The sequence below is a fragment of the Eumetopias jubatus genome, unplaced genomic scaffold (assembly GCF_037043125.1).
Source record: "Eumetopias jubatus isolate StellerSeaLion01/CBP00866 unplaced genomic scaffold, mEumJub1_p1.0 scaffold_9, whole genome shotgun sequence".
Taxonomy (NCBI): domain Eukaryota; kingdom Metazoa; phylum Chordata; class Mammalia; order Carnivora; family Otariidae; genus Eumetopias; species Eumetopias jubatus.
Window position 1 is genome coordinate 19,806,073 of NW_028274815.1, and position 19,428 is coordinate 19,825,500.

The 19,428-nt window shown below is 46.1% G+C and overlaps 1 protein-coding gene and 1 non-coding gene across 7 annotated transcripts in view; one reads left to right on the top strand and one right to left on the bottom strand.

The window, feature by feature from the left end:
• The window catches only part of ITSN2 (intersectin 2), a 139,894-nt gene that overhangs the window by 4,911 nt on the left and 115,555 nt on the right, over nucleotides 1-19,428 (bottom strand). For all 6 annotated transcript variants that reach the window (XM_088026335.1, XM_088026332.1, XM_088026331.1 and 3 more), the window contains 7 exons: nucleotides 10,848-10,969; nucleotides 7,266-7,372; nucleotides 6,159-6,342; nucleotides 3,381-3,479; nucleotides 1,577-1,744; nucleotides 943-1,158; nucleotides 242-363 (listed from right to left, as the gene is read on the bottom strand). In XM_088026335.1, coding sequence (XP_087882461.1) covers nucleotides 242-363; nucleotides 943-1,158; nucleotides 1,577-1,744; nucleotides 3,381-3,479; nucleotides 6,159-6,342; nucleotides 7,266-7,372; nucleotides 10,848-10,969 — 1,018 coding nt within the window. The remainder of the gene's footprint in view (nucleotides 1-241; nucleotides 364-942; nucleotides 1,159-1,576; nucleotides 1,745-3,380; nucleotides 3,480-6,158; nucleotides 6,343-7,265; nucleotides 7,373-10,847; nucleotides 10,970-19,428) is intronic.
• On the top strand, nucleotides 16,877-16,979 carry LOC114206038 (U6 spliceosomal RNA). The gene has a single exon (XR_003608534.2). It is a non-coding gene; the product is annotated as a U6 spliceosomal RNA (small nuclear RNA).

Below are 19,428 nucleotides of genomic sequence, written 5' to 3' on the forward strand. Positions count from 1 at the left end.
GCAAGGTGCTGGATCTCCCATTTTGGAAGATCCTGAGGAGAGACTGGAGCAGGGCCACACACTGAGGTGATCGCAGTAACCCGGCACGTCCACACCAAGGCTGACCAGTGGGACTAGGGTAGACAGGACTGGTTAGGAGAGCCTGGGGTGCAGAATGAGCAGACTGGACCCTGGACTGGAGGTGGCTTATGGGAGGGAGCCGTCCAGGCTTCACGGCAGGTCACACGTGGTCAGGACTGACCTCTCGTTAATGTTGTCTGTTCGGAGGGTGTAGACCCGGTCAATGTGAGAAATGTGGAAGACAGGCTCATCGCTGGAAGGGTCTGTGGGCAGTTTCACCAAGACTTCATTCAGGAAAATGGGCTGAAAGAGGGCCAAAACACAGGCTGTGAGATGGGCCGGAACCCTCCACCCACCTACATCTCGGGAGAGCTTGGTTCCGAAGAGCCTTGTTGAGAAGCAGAGAAGGGTCGAGCTTCTCGAGTCTTCTACTTTGGGAAAAAGAGACTGTGTCCATTTTGTGGAAGAAAACATCTTGGGCAGATCAGAGGTTCCTGACCTGGGGACAGGAGCTCTGAGTGTCCATGACTGCTCATGGGACAGAGTCTCTCTTCCACATCCCTACACTGAGCACTCGGCTCCAGCTTCAGTTTCACAGAGACCTGATGCTGAATGTGGATGGAGGTGGGATCACACGGCATATCTGCCAGGGAGGAGGCCAGAATCCACAGCTGGAATCCAGCCGTCAGCTGCCAGAGGGCAGTGAGGGCCCAGCCACACTGGGGCCTCCTCCCTGGGACACGAGGAAGGGGGAGTGACCCGTCTGGAGACAGGTGTAGAGAGTCCCACGAGGATAAAGGCTCAGGCTGGGAAGGAGGTCCTCGAGGTGACAGAAACACCCCGTTATGCTCCTGATGCCACGGCCAGGAATGCGACACTTACCGTTTTATACATTTTGAACTGGGCATTGGACTTAGAGCTGAAAAGCTTCTCAGAGCCTGAGGAAACAGCAAACTGCTTGACCATGTAGGTCAGGAGCAGAAAGTCGTTGAAGAGGAATCCATGTAGCTCCTTATTGCTCTTGGTCTTATATAATTTCCCACTGTGCAGAAGCTTCCGGGGTCCCAGGCAGTTGGTGAGGGAGTTGAAGATAAGTTGCTTAAAGAGAAATTGTCGCTTTGTAAGTCCCGGCACAAACCATCCCCGTGCCCCTCGAGAGGCCCATGCCCTGGACCTGAGGGGTGCAGTGGTAGAATCTTCTAGTTGGGAATGTGGCTGTAATCATTCATCTTGACACAAAAGATTCTTGCATTTATTTTTCTTCAGAGTTCAAACTGGCACCATGAAAATGATTACTTATATCCACAGAATATGGATTTACCAGCTGAATTCGAAGAATTCAAAAATATCCAATTTCTCTTTATAAGAAAGGGAGATGACACCCCAAGAAGAGGCAGGATGGTGAGTCCACAGGGGCTGGGCTGAGGCATATACTGTTCACCGTAGGGGAGGCCTGAACCCGGTTCCCCACCCAGAGCCTGCCTAGTGGCACCCAGCTCAGGCCCACAGGCCTCACCTCTGCAAGACCTTCACACTGAACATGCGCCTGGATCCACTCCAGCCGGTCTGAATTTTCTTTTTCCCGAACTCCTTCATTAACTTGGGAACAAAGCTCCTCTGCCCGCTCAAGAGCCAGCTTTAGGGAGGAATGGTCTACGTGATTCTCCAGGGTGTTCTCCAGAATCTGGAAAAGAGTGGGCTGCATCATCTGGGAAGCAGAGCGTCACCCACCGGCCGCTGTATGTGCTGCGCGCTGGGCACCGGCTCTACAACAGTGAGATAACTGTTTGTCCTCGAGGAGCTCATGGCTCCAGAGTTCTTGGGGGGGACAGGGGACTCGGGTACAAGAGGGTGTGCCAAGTGCTACATGGATCAAGTGCCCTGAAACATGTGCGTGGCTGGTGGCTCTCTGGCAGGGTCTTGGTAATAGTACCTGTGTTGAAGGGAGCCTCCCTACGGCCCCCAGGCACTGAAGCCATGTATGTGCATTTAACCCAACAGCAGGACTGGCTGCAGCTCTCCCAGTGTGCGCACTTGCTGCAGGGTGATGGCTTCTAACATTCTGGGGGCCACTGGGCTTTTTTAAGAATCTGAAGAAAGGAATGGATCCTCTGCTACGGGAAAAATACAATAAAATGATGTCATCGGCTTGTAGGAAAACATGTTGAGTTCACTCTGAAATGACTTCAAACTAATGTTACAAAGAGAGGCTGGCACACACCTGTGTGGACCCTTGGGAAATGAGCGGCCCCATCAGCACATGGCTCCTGCCTGGACTCTGGTCATGTTGGGGCCACAGTCCTTTGTTTACAATTCCAAAATGGGACAAAGCCCTGAAAGTCTAAAGTGTTTTTAATATTCATTTGGTGGCAAAACCTGACCTAAACTGAAGAGAGGTATTTATTTATTCTACTTAAAAGTGATTATTCATGTATTTCACTGTAGGAATATTACTCTTTGGTTACAAATCCAGGCTTTGTTGTGATGTCAGATAGAATACAGTATTTGAATTACATTCTGAATTTTGAAACACATCTGGCTTAAAATATTTCAAGTAAGGGGCTATGGATTACTGTGTATTAATGGGTCAGTTTGGTATCGTAACTGTAACATAAGGTCCATAATGAGTTAACGTGGCTTAGAGACCAACGGTCAAGGGATGATCAATAAAAGTAACAGTCTTATATTATTTTTGCTGTTTTTCTCTGTAAGATGATTAAAATCATATCCGTGATAACTTGTGGAAAAATGCTTTGTAAAGTGCGCCTGCTCCTTAGAAGGTATGTTGGCTCAAGAGGCTCACATAGCTGATGTTAACAGATGGATGGAATTTTAGGACTGTTGAGTTAGCAAGCTGAGGTGGGGTAAGGCAAGGGGCTGGTGATGAGCTCTGGTTAGGACATGCTGAGTCAGGACTCCTGAGATAATCTAGGTAAAGGGGTTTAGCTGGTAGGTGAATTCAAATCTTAGCAGAAAGATTGGAGTCCAGGGTTGTCCTAACAGTGGACTCTGGGCTCAAGCCAGGCTCCACAGCTGCAGACCTAGAGGGTGACTGCCCTGCCCAGAAAAACACACTCCTGACTCTGAGAGGACAGGGGAGTTTCCTGGGGGAGGGGGAGGGGAGGATGGGTCACCAGGTGACACTGGATGGCTTTTATTTGCCTACTCTGGACTGCATGTGCGCGTTCACATGAGCGTGCGCACACACGGCGCCTGGCCCCTCAGACCGTGAGGTGGGGCTGGCTGGCACTCTCACAGGCCTGCTGGGGAGGGCTCCGTGGCCCCCTATGGCCCCGCTCTGTCCCAGCCAGGGCACTCACACTTCTGATGAGGAGAGGGTAGCGGGTGATCCTCTGCATGGGCTTCAGCAGGAAGCTGGAAAGGGGCATTCCTTTACATCGAGGGTCAGATGCCAACTTCTGCAAATAACCGAGAGGCTCATGAGGAAATCACAGCTTCAAGGAAAACAAAGGAAACACTGACTGTACTCCTGATGTCGACCACCTTTTAGATTTCTCATTTCTCTTAAAAACTCAGGATTCAAGGGGCGCCTGGGTGGCTCAGTAATTAAGCGTCTGCCTTTGGCTTGGGTCATGATCAGGGTCCTGGGATCGAGCCCCACATCGGGCTCCTTGTTCTGCAGGGAGACTGCTTCTCCCTCTGCCACTCCCTCTGCTTGTGCTCTCTCTCCTTCCTCTCTGATGAATGAATAAATAAAATCTTAAACAACAACAACAACAACTCAGGATTCAAAATGAGACATATCAGATTAACAGCAGGGGTATCTCCCCTCATTTGGTCAAGTCAGGAGATGCTTTCCAGCTCTTTCTCACGTGGATTTGTGCCTGTGCCATCACTCTCTCCTTTGCTTCCAGAACCACTGACAGCTGTCTTCCCAGCCGGCTCCTTCCTGATCCTCACTTCTTTCTCCTCTACCGGCTCATAACCGTAGGTGCTGCCCGAGACCCCGTGCAGCCGAGTCCTGAAGCATCACCCAGACCCTCTCTGGAGCTCCAGGCTGGCCGCATTACTCTCCCCCGACCTGGATCTCCAACTCAGTACCTCAGTATACCCCAAAGTCCTCCTCTTCCTTCACGAAAGCCTTCTCTTCCATCTCCGTCCCTGAGTTGGTAGCACCATTCTGCCCCCACCCACCTTCCCTCCACACACCTGGGAGTCACCTTCCACACCAATCTGTCTTCTAAATAGCTCTTGATTTCCCCTGCCTCTGCCTGCCCGTTGTCTCTGCTTTAGTAGAAACAATCACTACCATTTACTGAGCACCCACATGTGCCAGTCATGAATGTATTAGCCTTGGCTACTGTTCCTTCTGCTCTCTCGTTAATTCACACTCATTTCTGAAGACTCACATTATGCCTCTTCTTGGCTAGCCTCTCCCCTTCCTTGACGCCTTCCCTCCTTTTCAGTGATTCTTCTTGAGCCCCCACAATAACCTGTGGATGCCTTTATTGTAACACCACCTCTGGACTGGGTAAGACAGGTAGATCACACTGGAGGTGTCTCCATGACCTTGCACTGTTAGCCCCAGGAGACTGAGGACCACAACTTACTTGCTTCTACTCCTATTATTAATATAGTACCTGAATAAAGTAGCTAGTATTCTTGGATGACCATTTTTTATTTTTATTTTTTGATGACCATTTGTAATGACTGAAAAGCATATTTACTTTAATTTACCTATTTCCTACTATGAGATATTAAAACTGCTCCCTCCTTTTGTTTTTGGATATATCTATATATGTTGCTATAACAAGAATCTTCATACTTTTTATTTCTGTATTTTCTGAGACTTTTTAAAAAGTTACATTTAGGGGCGCCTGAGTGGCTCAGTTGGTTAAGCGTCTGCCTTCGGCTCAGGTCATGATCCCGAGGTCCTGGGACTGAGTCCTGCACTGGGCTCCCTGCTCAGTGGGGAGCCTGCTTCTCCCTCTGTCTCTGCCGCAGGCCCCCCCGCACCGTCCCCTGCTCATGTGCTCTCTCTCTCTCTCGCTCTCTCGCTCTCCCTCTATCTCAAATAAAAAAAATCTTTAAAAAAATAAATAAAAAGTTACATTTAGAACAAAGCTTATTGCTAGATTTTGTTTTTAATATAATGTAATCAACACAATGCCGTTCATTATGAGACCATAAACTTATTTATCCTTACTATTGTTACAGTTGTGATGATGCTGATATACCCTACTTACATTGCTACTGTCATTACTATTTGGAAAATTTAAAAAATCTTTTACTTACGCTTTAGAAGGTAAACATCCAATTATTTTTTAAAAGATTTCTACTTATTTTTTAAGATTTTATTTATCTATTTGATAGAGCAAGAGAGCACAAGCAGCGGGAATAGTAGAGGGAGAGGGAGAAGCAGGCCCACCGCTGAGCAGGGAGCCCAATGCGGGGCTCGATCCCAGGACCCCGGGGGATCATGACCTGAGCCGAAGGCAGCCGCTTAACCGACTGAGGCGCCCCTCTAGTGTTACTTCTTACCAACGGTTTGTTTTTAATTTGCAGCCACGGTATCATGGAGCCGATTGTGTCCTCTTCTCCGTGGTTTCTGGACACTTTGAGGACATCGGGGTGCACTTGGAGCACATGGACAGAGTCACACGTGTGCGTTTATGTAGTGACCTAAGTCCCAATGTTGCGCATCTCTCATTTCCTTTTGTCCCACCGTATTCATCCACTGACAACATTTTATTTTATCTTGTTGCTTTTTATGTATTTGAGTAAGCTATTTTATACTCTTTCTGGAATGAGATGGATACAATTTACAAATTTAATATATTTTACAAATTTAATAAAGTGACATTCTAGATATTTTTGGAGTATAAAGTAGCTGATTTAATAGGCTTTAATACTACTCTCCTAATAGATGGGCAAAATCATGGTCCCAGTGCCAAGAAAAGTCAACTGGACATGGAAGGTAACTCAAACACTCAGAAAAGTCTTTGCCATATTGGTGTTTCCCTTGGAAAGTGGTGGGACGCCCTTCCCCGTGCTGAGCGTCCTGACGGTGCAGGGTCCGTCCCCACCTCCAGGCTTGGAACGGGGCTGGCCTGCCCATGATCCCAGAATGGAGTTACCTTTAAAAATTCCTTGAAATCCATGTCTTCATCTGTCTTCTGCTGTAACAGAGCTGCTCCATTAAGCTGACAGCTACAGAAGCGGATGTAAGCCTGCATGTGGGACAGCTCGGCAGCCAGGATGTCCCCGATCATCTGCACGGGCATCTTCTCTCCTCCAGTCTTCTTCCGGACCCGCAAGGCCCTGCAACCAACACACTCTCACTGTCTGTTTCTAGTGAATGTCGTCAGTAAATAAGGGATGAACATTGTCACAAACTAAAGGTAATGAGAACCAGTGAGTTACCTAAAAACCTGGCACTGGGAGGGGAGAGTCAGGAGGAGGCGGCAGCTGGGGCCTACGTTCTGCTGGCCAAGCCAACCTGGGCGCAATGTCAGTAAAGAAAAGTAAGACAATGAACTCTACCCACGTGGGTATCTCTAGGTCCTTGCAATTGTTTTGGATTCATCTTCGTTTCTTAGCAAAGTTCCTTTAGAAAAATTCTAACTCGTTCTCAGCTGAACCAAGAAGAAAGGAATTTTGTACACTCGGTAGGGGAAGAAGGGAGCAGAGCAGGGGCCTCACAGAGGCCAGGTATGGGGGCAGAGGTGAGCGCGGTCCTCAGGAGAGCTTCTGTGCCCCAAGGAGGGCAGAGACTCAGCACCGACTGGGCGCGCTGACCGCCCCCCCCCCCGAGGCTGCCCTCACAGGCCCGGGGGATGGGAAATCACCCCAAGGAATGGGATTTCACACGGGGACTTAGGAGACTGCCAGACCAGCCAGTATGTCTGGGGCACACGCTACAGCTTCTCTCCTACTCTGACTACCCAGTACAGTCAAGTATATTTTGAAATCCTATGTTAATATACTGTTTATTTTATGATTTAATTTTTTCTTTGTTTAATCAAAGAATCAAATTTTCTTTGTTATATTTCTTGACTTCAATAATTACGTATTTTACAGTTACAGGGCATTTCCTAAAATGACAATAAAATAAAAAGCTTGAGGGAGCAGAGGACAGTTGCAAGTTCCTTTGCTAAACAGCCCTGCAGGGAGTTCTGTGGGGAAGTCCTAATCCTGGGGGCTGGGGGTGTCCACTGCAGGGGCAGGTGCTGCTCACAACTCACTTCAGTAGCTTCGTGTTAGACATGATGAGCTCTTTCCAGTTTACAAAGATCAAGGCCATTTCCCCTTCAGTGAGAAAGCCTGACTCCACCATCCGTTTCTGAAAAACCTAAATTCAAGACACAAAAGAAATAAGTTAGCTTAGGTGTGAATACACAGGCTATGTGGTCTGAATCAAACAGTATCTTCATATACTGAAACTAATATGATCATGATGTTTTTAAATAAGCCTACTTATGATTGCTAAACTCCCCCCCCCCCAATTTTTATTTAAATTCTAGTTAGTTAATATAGTGTAATATTGGTTTCAGGAGTAAAATTTGATGATTCGTCACTGTTGATTGCTAAATTTAATTTAATTTAATTTATTTATTTGAGAGAAAGATTACAAGCATGGGGGGTTGAGGGGCCGAGGGAGAGGGAGAGAGAGAAGCTCAAGCAGACTCCCTGCTGAGCATGGAGCCTGACACAGGGCTCAATCCCACGACCCTGAGATCATGACCTGAGCTGAAACCAAGAGTCAGATGCCCAACCAACTGAACCACCCACGTGCCCTGATGGCTAAATTTTAAATTGCATGATTTCCCTACTGCTTGCTATTTGGGTTCTTATTAGGGCTAATACTTTCTTTCTTTTTTTTTTTAAAGTAGGCTCCATGCCCAACATGGGACTTGCACTCACAACCCTGAGATCAAGAATCCCATGCTCCACCGACTGAGCCAGCCATTATTAGGATTAATTCTAAGGACCAGGTCCAGTAGCCTCATCAATAAGAGCAGATTCTCATACCTACCTCCTAGGGAGATGAAGCAGGTTAAATGAAACCATGTGCATAAAGCACCCGCACCCCGTAAAAGCTGCAGAATTGAGGGGCTGGGCACCCCAGAGTCCTGGAAGCAGTTTGTGAGAGGTTCAGCAATAGAAAAAGTGATGACTTATACAGCCCCCAAGCAGATGTGGATTTCAGAAGCTGGCTGACTGAGGGGAAATGATATCCTACATCTATCTTCCGCAACACTGAAGGATTTACAAAGCTGATATGTATGTATTTGCACATGCCTGTGTGTGCGTGTGCACACGGGTGTGGGTGGGTTCTGAATGAACTTCATATATGATGCAGGTCAAGCGGAATCAGCTATTATTATTATTGGTTTTTAAAGATTTATTTATTTATATTTTAGAGATGGTCGGGGGAAGGAGCAGAGCAAGAGAATCCTAGGCAGACTCAACACTGAGTGCAGAGCCCGAGGCAGGGATTGATCTCATGACCCTGAGATCATGACCTAAGCAGAAATCAAGAGTCGGCCCCTCAGTGGACTGAGCCAGCCAGGCGCCCCTCAACTATTATTATTCCAAGGGCACTCATGAAGAAATAAAGGTTGAGAGTGTGATTTGCTCAAGGTCACAAACCTAGAACACAGAGGAGCCAAAAAGAAAACGCTAGTCTTTTTGATTCTAATTGGTTTCCACTAAACAACTGGGATTCCTAGCGAATGACTTTAAAAGCCTTAAGGAAACTGTGAAGTTATCTGAGACAACCCTACTCATGTGTGATCTTTCTGAGATACACACGACAGGACAGCCTATTAAAGTCATTCGTTGGCCCTATGATAAGATGCAGACTCCTTCTCGAGGTTCACCACGCCTGTGTGGTCTGCCCTGCCAACTTCACCAGTCTGGCCCTGACTACTTGACCCTCCAGCCACATGGGACTACCTGCAGGACCCTAACTCCCTGGCACATGCCTTCCCACTTCTATTTCCTCTTCCTGGCGTGGAAAATTCATTTTTGTCCTTCTGGTTTGTCCTGACTCTCCTTTGTGGCAGGGGTGGTCAGCCCTCTCCGGGCCCCCACCTCACAGTGCTTCTGTAGCTGTCTGTTCTGTCTCTCCACATGACTGTGAACTCCTTGAGGGCAGGAACTTTCTCTTTTCCCTCTGTTCTCCAGCACAGTGCTTTTTGCACATGATAGGTCTTCAATTACTGTTTATTTACTGAGTTGTGTTGAACACGGATTCAAAGAATTCAGCTAACAGTGTTAAGAACTGGACATCTCTAAACCTTCACAGTTCCAAAATCAGAGCGAAGATGTCAGGATCCTCTGACGGGAACGAGCCTGGAAAAGTGGTGGATCTGCTCCAAGGGGCCGGGAAAGGACAGGGAAAGCACCTGGTGGTCTGTTCTTTCACCTGCCAATGAACGGATGTTCCTTTGTTTATTCATTCCATTCACTTGCCTCAGGGAGATTAAGCAGAGGAGGATGGTCCGGCCCTCGGGGAACCTCCCTGGGGAGGATGGTCCGGCCCTCGGGGAACCTCCATGGGGATGGCGATAAGAATGCCTGGCCTACGAACAGTGCTTTCGCCCTAAGTCTCTGGCCCTGACATGACCCCTTGCTCCTCAGGCAAGGGCAGGTGGGCAGGGTGGGAATAGCCAAGGTGCAAGTGGTGTAGTGACTGGTGTGAGTGGGGCAGGCATGTGGCCCCTGTTCACGCTCTGCGCTGGAGTCCGCCAAGTACTTCCACAGCCATTTACAACCTTTTAGCACTGTGATCTGACCAGCAGCAGGGCTGATACTCGGAGGGGTTAATAATAAGACAGGCTTTTCTTCTAGGCCACTTTCCAGGCCAGAGAAGTACGGACATAAACACACATAGTTCATTCAGTGCTGATGGGAAGGCCTGCAAAGGGCCAGCCTGAGTTTCGGGGATGCAGGCTGAAGGATACACGTCCCTGCTGTCAGGAACTCACAGCCTTGCGGGGAAGAGAGACATCACCAACTGGGAAGTGCGCCAAGGTGTACTTGTGAGCAGGACTAGTGTGCCGGGTCTGGAGGTCCCAGCTTGCGCGCAGGGTGGGCAGGCCTTGCTGGGGGCGGATGGAGAAGGATGCAGCCTCCACTCCACGCGTCCAGCGAGGTCCTGGCCAGGCCCTATGCTGCACCTGCTGGGCCTGCTGGGGACACGTGTTCTCTTCGCTGGCTTATTCATTTAACTGGGCTTCTCATCTGAGGGCCTTGACACATTTAGTGGGAACTAGGAGCCACGGAAACAAGTCTTATTTTGTTTACTCAAACGCAAACCATTTTTAAGTGTTACTCTAACGGCCATTACTGGCTCAGAGGTCCCTGGGAACATTAATCGGCACCACCGGTAAATACATTGCAACTGGGAGATATTTGACAATGTGGTCCGATTTGGTTTTCTAAACTGATACAATCGTTAGATGAACACTCCCACTGTTTCACAACTCCTTTGGAAATTGCAGGGTTTATGAAGATGGCCGGTGTTAGAAGAGCACAGTAAACACAGGTGAAAATGTGAGGTAGATAAAGTTTGCTTTCATCCTTCCCCCCGACTTTGTCCTTCCCGGATGGGGCCTCTATCACGTCCAGTGGAGACATCTCTTGCTCTCTCCACTCTGAATGACCTAATCTGGGAGAGGAGTTTGACTTCTTCAGGCACCCTCTTGTGGGCACAGAAAGCGTTTTGAGGCCGTGGGAGCTCCTGCCACTACTCGCGAATTCACACATCAAAGGTGACACCTGAGACCAAGGCCCACCGCCCCTGCAGGCTCGGCCCTCACCTCCACGACCAGCTGAAGGTCGTCCACGTACCGCTCTTCAGTCTGAATCAGCTCGTGAATATAGCCCTGCCTCTTCCTCTCCACTGGCTGCATGGTGTCCAGGCTCTGGAGATCAGCACACCCTACGGAAAGACAGGGTACGGTTCAAAACAGTCTTTTCGTCTTTGTAGGAAATGGACATTTATCAGCAGATGTGCTGGGTGCCTTGAAAAAGCCGCGCAGCTTTCCAAAGAGTGCCCGACGGGCCGCAGAGTAGCGCACACCTGTGGAAAGCCGCCCGACCCCCCAGGCAGCAGACAGCAATGCCTGGAACATCTCAATGCCGTCCTATCTTCTTTTCCAAATAAACGGCAGGATTAAGGATTTTTAGACATGGCCTCAGAGAAATCAGAACTGTATTGAACTTGTGAAGAATCTATGCAGTTCTCATCACTTCAGGACATTTTTGAAGAGACTGACATGATTAAATCAATCAAATGCTTGAGACCAGTGTTTTCCAGATTGCCGGTCACAAGCCATCCGTGGAATCTTCTATCAATTTTGTTTTTAAAAATGTGGGTTAGGCTCTCTCTCAAATAAAATCTTAAAAAAAGGGGGTGCTCCTGGTGGCTCAGTCAGTTAAGCATCTACCTTCGGCTCAGGTCATTATTTCCAGGGTCCTGGGATCGAGCCCCGCATTGGGCTCCCTGCTCAGCGGGGAGGGAGTCTGCTTCTTCTTCTCCCTCTGTCCCAACTCCTGGCTTGTGCTCTAATAAATAAAATCTTAAAAAGAAATGTGGGTTAGGGGGCCCCGGGTGGCTCAGCTGGTTGAGCTTCCTACTCTGGATTTCAGCTCAGGTCATGATCTCAGGGTCATGAGACTGGGCCCTGCGTCAGGCTCCACCCTCAGCGAGGAGTCTGCTTGAGAGTCTCTCTTTCCCTCTCTCCCTCCCCTTTCTCTCTCTCAAATAAATAAATAAATAAATCTTTAAAACTGTGGGTCAGGCTTAGCATTAAAACAAACAAACAAATACAAACTATCTTGAGCACAGCACTGGTAAGTATTGTTCTGTGAACACTTTTAGTTAGATATGTAGAATATATTTCTGACTGTTAAAAAATGTTTGAGGAACATCTAGATTTCTCAAAGTAAAGTGTTACAGTTAGGAAGCCTGAAATTCCCAGGATCCAACAGTTCCCAACAAGACCACTGCCTTCACCCACTAGAACAAAGAACTGGTCCTGGGACACCGTGGCCGTAAGACCTTGAGGGGAGTCCCTAGCAGCCTCGTATCAGGGCAAGCGGTACCGCATTCACTTTGGATCAATTTACAGGCATGTGGGAGCTGAACTGAATGTCAGTCTGTGAAGGGACATCATTCCAGAATTGCTTGGTACGTAGCTGAGGGCTTGCTTTATGCACAGTGACAGGGGACTACCTCAGGTAGCCCTTCCTCAGACCAAAAGAAAGAGCAGGTAGGTACCCAGCAAGCTACAACATGAAGGAGACAGAAAGCTGAGTGAGGCGTGGATGACCCTCGAGGCTGAGGTAACCATGAAGGGCAGCAGGTGGACGGTGTAACCCTGTCCCGGCCTTCATCATGGGGCAGGTGGGGGCCGATCCAGAGGCACTGCTCGGGGACGTGCTTCTGTGGCACTGGGAACAAACACATAAAGCCACAGAGGCAGAAAATGCAAGGATCAGACTGGGCTTTTCAGGGCAGTTTCTCTTTCTGCTTGCCTTTGAGGTTTTATATGTTTTGTATAGACTTGGGCTAACAGTTCTAAAGAAGACAACTGGTCTATTTTCTGCATATGTTGCCAACAGCTTTAAAAAAATTCTTCTCACAGGAAAACAGAAATAGAATAAGGCAGGTTGTGTTTGGTGCTTTCAAGAAGACATCATGGGGCCACTGTCGTGTTCAAAATTACCCAGCTTTTCTGGGGATCGGATTGTTCTGTTCTGCTGGGGGGAACACCAGGTGTTCTGACCCCATAAAGCTAATACTGACGCCTGTCTGACTAGGTTGTGTGTAGCAGGGGGGCTGGAGGGGAGATGTTGATGGTGATGCGACCCAGGATCACGGGTCAGAGTTACCAGCTGACTGGGATGGAAGCCATTGGAAGTGGTTCTAAGTTTCTGAGGTGACTGCACCTCTTACACTCGTGTTTATAGATTTCAGCCATTCACCTTCTGCCACATCCACATTCCACCTCTGCTTTCCATAATGCTTCTCTGTAAATTTACGCATGCTGGACTTAAATATGTAGGGAATCACGGGTTTTATGTACTGATTATGTTTCTTCTAATACTCACTAAGATAAATACATAACCATTAGAATAAAACAAGTCCTCCTATGCGGCGCCTGAGTGGCTCAGTCGTTTAAGCATCTGATTCTTGATCTCAGCTCAGGTCTTGATCTCAGGGTCATGAGTTCAAGCCCTGCATTGGGCTCAACGCGTGGAGCCTGCTTAAAAAACCAACCAACCAATCAACCAACAAGTCCTCCCAGCTACTATTTTGTGTGCCATCATGTTGTGTACCATGGGGAGATGTGTATCACACTTTGGGAAACAATTTACAGTAAAACCCACAAGCATCAGCCTATCTGCTCTGTACCTTGGAATAAGAGGAAAAGTCTCAGATATTTTATCATTTTTTAAAATTAATTAATTTATTTTAGAGGGCGGGGAGGGGCAGAGGGAGAATGAGAGAGAAACCCAAGCAGACTCTGTGCTGAATGCAGAGCCTGATGTGGGGCTTGATCTCACGATCCTGAGATCATGACCTGAGCTGAAACCAAAGGTCAGAATCTCAACCGACTATGCCACCCAGGCACCCCTATTTTATCATTTCTAAGGCAGCAACATACATGACATTAGTTTTATCAGGATGAATGTAGGGACCATCCTTATACTCCACTTCTAACATACCCCTTGGCATTTCATTACAATGGTTCTTAAACTTTTATTCTCTTCAAGTTTCCAACTTGACCCCAACCCTCACTTTCAGATGTTCTTACCTTTGATGTCAGGGAAAAGAAATAAAGGCATGGCAGTCCTCTTACTTCTGCACTTCATCTGCCTGCTCACTCACCCCTGTACTTCCTTCCTATGTCAGGGGATGAGGAGATCCTGTTTCTTCCTGAAGCCGGCATCCTTAACTGACCCCCTCCTTTGGACTCCTTGCTGTCCTCTCCCCCACACTGTCCAACATGTTAGCCATTAGCAACACAAATGCTATTGAGCATCTGAACTGTGGCCAGTCCAAACAGAGAAGTGCTCTAAGTGTAAAACACACGCCAGATGTCAAAGACCTGGTACAAAAAAATCCAGAACATAAAATGATGCATTAATAATTCTTGTGTTGACTGCCTATTAAAATGGCAATATTTTGGATAATACTGAGCTAGGTAAAAAGGTTATTCAAATTAATTTCATGTTTTACTTTTTAAAATGTGGCTTTTGGAAAATTTTAAATTACATATGGGCTGCATTTGTGACTTTACGTTATTTTTCTATTGAACAGCTCAAGCCAGCTGGAACATTCTTTATGTTCCTTCCCTAACAGAGTGTTTTAGTGGCTTCTGCTCTTTGCAGAATAAAGTCTTAGCTCAGTAGCACAGGGCTCCAGAGTCTCCATAATCCACCCATGGCCTACATTTGCAGCCTCACCTTTGACCACATAGCCTGCCTGTTAGCCACCCTGGCCCGGGCTCAGTCCTCATAATGTGCTGTACATGCCATATTCACTGCCCATGGCCCTCTTATCCACACAGAGCCATCTTACTAACCTGTACAGCTCAGGTGACCCTACTCTGGGGAACCCTTCCCATCCCTGCCTCACTGACCCCCAAACTGCCTCTTTTTTGTGCTTCCAGACTAGTTTGCATCTGTATTCAACATTTTACACAATGTAACCAGTGGTGTAGTTCATCTCTGTATAGTTAGTATGTCTGTTTCTCCCACTGGAGGTCAGGGACTGCATCTCCCACAGTTCTAGTATATGTGCTGCCGAAGCGAGCACTCTCCCACAGTTCTATAATATCAAATTTAACACAGTGTTTTGACCAGGAAATATTTGTCAAATGGTAGACTATTGGGTTGGTCCCCAGACCTGTTTCTCACCTTTCCTCTGCTCTGTACTGCAGGAAAGCCAACCCCACAGGATGCTGGTATAAGCTCCTGTTGCAGTTGGCTTCTGCTCAGGTTTGGCCAAGGAGAGGAGGCTCTGGAAGGAGACTACAGGGCTAACTGGGAAAACAATCCTGCTAGAAAAGTGAGAGGACAGAAGAGCTTTTAAGTCTTCTGGGTAAAGAAGCAAAGAATTGCTGGGTTTGCATCGCACATAAATTTGGAGTACAAGAATTCCAAAACTGATGGATTAACAGAAAAACTGTACCTGGCTGGTGATACCCTTAGGGTGCCTGGCCAAAGAAAATGTACAACTATCCAGAGGGTCTCTCTCACAACCTTGGTTCCACAGGATTTCCATGGGAAAACCATCTCACTAAAGATGAACTCAAAGTAAAAAATTACAAAAAATAAGGAATGATCCACCAAAAATAAAAAAATGACTAGAAAGAACCCTAAGAGGGGCACCTGGCTGGCTCAGTTGGTAAAGCGTGCAACTCTTGATCTTGGGGTTGTGAGAAACTCAGTTGGGAGCCAAAGTGACCTGTAGGACTGTCCTTGTGAGGTAGGGAGGCTGTGGGCACAGAGTCGGGAGAGAAGCAAACTCCACACCAGGCACCCCAGGCACAGGGGACTCTCACTGGGAGGACAAATCCCCATAACATTTGGCTTTAAAAACCAGAGGGGATTAACTTTGAGAGTTCTTACAACTTAAGTTCTTACAATCAGTGGGGCTTAACGTCTAGAACTTCAAAAATCAGTAGGCACAGCTGTGGGAGAGCCAGAGGGTGACAGAAAACTTGAGTCCCCTCCCTTAAAGAGAACAGTAACAAACAGCCCTACTGAGAAACAGCACAGAAGAAGCAGTTTGAAAAATGCTTGGGATATATGGGAAGGAGATTTATTTACTAATCTCAGAACGTATGTTAGGGGGACAGGGATCTTTGGGAGACTTCTCCAAGAGCAAAGGAGCTGGTAGGACTATTTCTCTCTCCTGACCCCCAGCCTAGACATATGAACACTTGTGGGAATCAGTGCATTGCAAACATTCTCCATCTAGCTTGCTAACACCAGGTGCCCTGCCCCTGTGTTCTCCTGTGGACCCACCCCTCCAACCTGGCCTTGACAGAAATCCATCCAAAGCAGTGCCACAAACATGGCAGTGTGCAAGCAACCCCGAGAGGGGTCAGCACCACCCCAGAGTGACTCCTGCCCCAGGAAGAGGGAAAGAAAACCACATATACCAGTTCCACTTTGGCCCCAGGAGTGAGTAGGGGCAGACATCTAGCCTGACTGCAGCCCTGCCCACCAATGAAAGCTTCTCAGGGGACAACACAGGGAGAGCACTCTACAGTTCAGTGCTATTGCAGCTCTAGTCAATGACCCAATTTAAGCACAAGGTGGCCCCAGACTGGCCCACTAACAACAGGGACTAAACCCTGCCTACAATGGGCAGAGACAGCCACTGTAGACACCTGGACTGAAGGCAAATGCAGCTCAGCTACACCAGTAGGTTCTGGTGAACAGGGGAAATTGTACTGCAGAGCACCACATGACCTCTCCTTCATAATGCCACTACTTTCGAGAGTTAACTTTCTTAACATATAGAAACAGACGCAGAGAGTTAGATAAAACAAGGAGACAGAGGAATATGTCCCAAATGAAACAGCAGGACAAGGTCATAGCAAGACAGCTAAATGAAAGAGAGATAGGTAATATGCCTGGCAGAGAATTTACACAGAAAGAACCAGTGAGAGATGAAGAATTCAATAACTCAAGTTAAAAATATACTAGAGGGAATGAAGAATAGACTAGAGGAAGCAGATGAATGGATTAGTGACCTGGAGGGCAGAGTAATGGAAAGCAATCTAGCTGAACGGGAGAAAGGAAAAAGAGTAATAAAAATGAGAATAGAGTGCTTGCTTTGGCAGCACATATAATGAAATTGGAACGACACAGAGATTAGCATGGCCCTGTGCAAGGATGACATGCAAATTTGGGAGGCGTTCCATATTTTTGACAAGTATCATATGATCTCACTGATATGAGGAATTCTTAATCTTAGGAAACAAACTGAGGGTTGCTGGAGTGGTGGGGGGTGGGAGGGATGGGGTGGCTGGGTGATGGACACTGGGGAGGGGATGTGCTATGGTGAGCACTGTGAATTGTGTAAGACTGATGAATCACAGACCTATACCTCTGAAACAAATAATACATTATATGTTAAAGAAAAGGGGGGGGGAATCCCAGAAGGAGAAAAGAGAGAAAAGGGGGCAGAATATTTATTTGAAGAAATAATAGCTGAAAACTTCCCAAATCTGGGAAACAGAAATCTAGATCCAAGAGGCACAGAGAGGCTCCAACAAAATCAACCCAAGAAAGTCCACACCAAGACACACAGTAATGGTAAAAAAGTAGTGATAAAGAGAGAATTTTAAAAGGAGTAAGAGAAAAGAAAACAGTTACATACAAGGGAAACCCCATAAGGTTATCAGCTGATTCTTCAGCAGAAACTTTGCAGGCCAGAAGAGAGCAGCATGATATATTCAAAGTGCTTAAAGAAAAAACTGGCAACCAAGAATATTCTATCCAGCAAGGCTATCATTCAGAATAGAATGAGAGATAAAGAATTTCCCAGAAAAACCTAAGTTAAAGGAATTCATGACCATTGAACCAGCCTTAAAAGAAATGTTAAAAGGGACTCTTTGAGTGGAAAGACCATAAGCAGGAATAAGAAAAGTAGGAAGCAAAAAAGCATTAAAATTAAGTGACTCTATAAAAATAAAACAGTCAAGGCATTCACAAAATAAAAGGATGTAAAGTATGATACCATATACCTAAAACATGGGGAGAAGGGGTAAAAATTTAGTGCTTTTAAAATGGGTTCAAACTTAAGTGACCGTTAACTTAAAATAGACTGTTATATGCATAGGATGTTATATACAAACCTTACGGTAAGGAAAAATAAAAAACTGGTAACAGAAATGCAAAAAATAAAGAGAAAGGAATCCAAGTATAGAAAGCCAGCAGACTATGAGAGAAGAGAGCAAGAGAAGAAACAGAGAATTATACAAAACAACCATAATAAAGTAACAAAATGGCAATAAGTAAGTACCTACAAAGAGTTACTTTGAATGTAAATGGGCTAAATGCTCCAATTAAAAGACAGAGGATGACAGAATGGATAAAAAAGCAAGACCCATCTATGTGTTGCCTTCAAAAGACTCACTTCAGATCTAAAGACCACGCACACTGAAAGTGAAGGGATGGAAAAACATTTATCATGCAAATGGAAGTGAAAAGAAAACAAAACTTATATCAGACAAAATAGACTTTAAAACAGACTGTAACAAGAGACAAAGAAGGACACCACATAATCTTATAGGGAACAATCCAATGAGAAGATATAACAACTGTAAATATTTAAGTACCCAACATGAGAGCATCCAAATACATAAAACAGCTAATAACAAACATAAAGGAAGTAATCGATAGTAATAAAGTAATATTGGGGGACTTTAACACTCTACTTACATCAGTGGATAGAGCATCCAAACACAAAATCAACAAGGAAGCAATGGCTTTGAATGACAAAATGGCTCTAACAGATACATTCAGAATAGTCCATCTTAAAACAGCAGAACACACATTCTTTATAAGTGCACATGGAACATTCTCCAGAGTAGATCACATGTTAGGCTACAAAACAAGTCTCAACAAATTAAAACAAAAACAAAAACAACTGAAGTCATACCATGCATCTTTTCTGACCACAATACTATGAAACTAGAAATCAACCACAAGAAAAAAATCTGGAAAGACACAAATACATATGGAGGTTCAATAGCATGCTACTAAACAATGAATGGGTCAACCAAGAAATCAAGAAGGAAATAAGAGAGGCGCCTGGGTGGCTCAGTTAGTTAAGCATCTGCTTTCGGCTCAGGTCATGATCCCAGGACCTGAATCTGCTTCTCTCTCTCCCTCTGCCCCTCCCCCAGCTCATGCTCTCCCTCAAATAAATAATTAAATCTTAAAAACAAGACAAAACCAAAACCAAAAAGGAAATAAGAAAGTACAGAGAAACAAATGAAAATGAAAACACAATGGTCTGAAATCTTTGAGATGCAGCAAAAGCTGTTCTAAGAGGGAAGTTCATAGCAATACAGGCCTACCTCGAGAAGTAGGAAAAATCTCAAATAAACAACCTAACTTTACACCTAAAGGTGTAAAATAAATAAAATAAAACCCAAAACCGGAAGAAGGAAGGAAATAAGAAAGGTTTGAGCAGAAATAAATGAAATAGAAACAAAAAATAATAGAACAGATCAATGAAACCAGGAGCTGTTTCTTTGAAAAGATCAACAAAATTGATAAAACTTTAGCCAGACTCATAAGAGAGAGAGAGAGAAGGAGAGAAGGAGAGGGAGGACTCAAACAAAATCAGAAATGAGAGGAGAAATAACA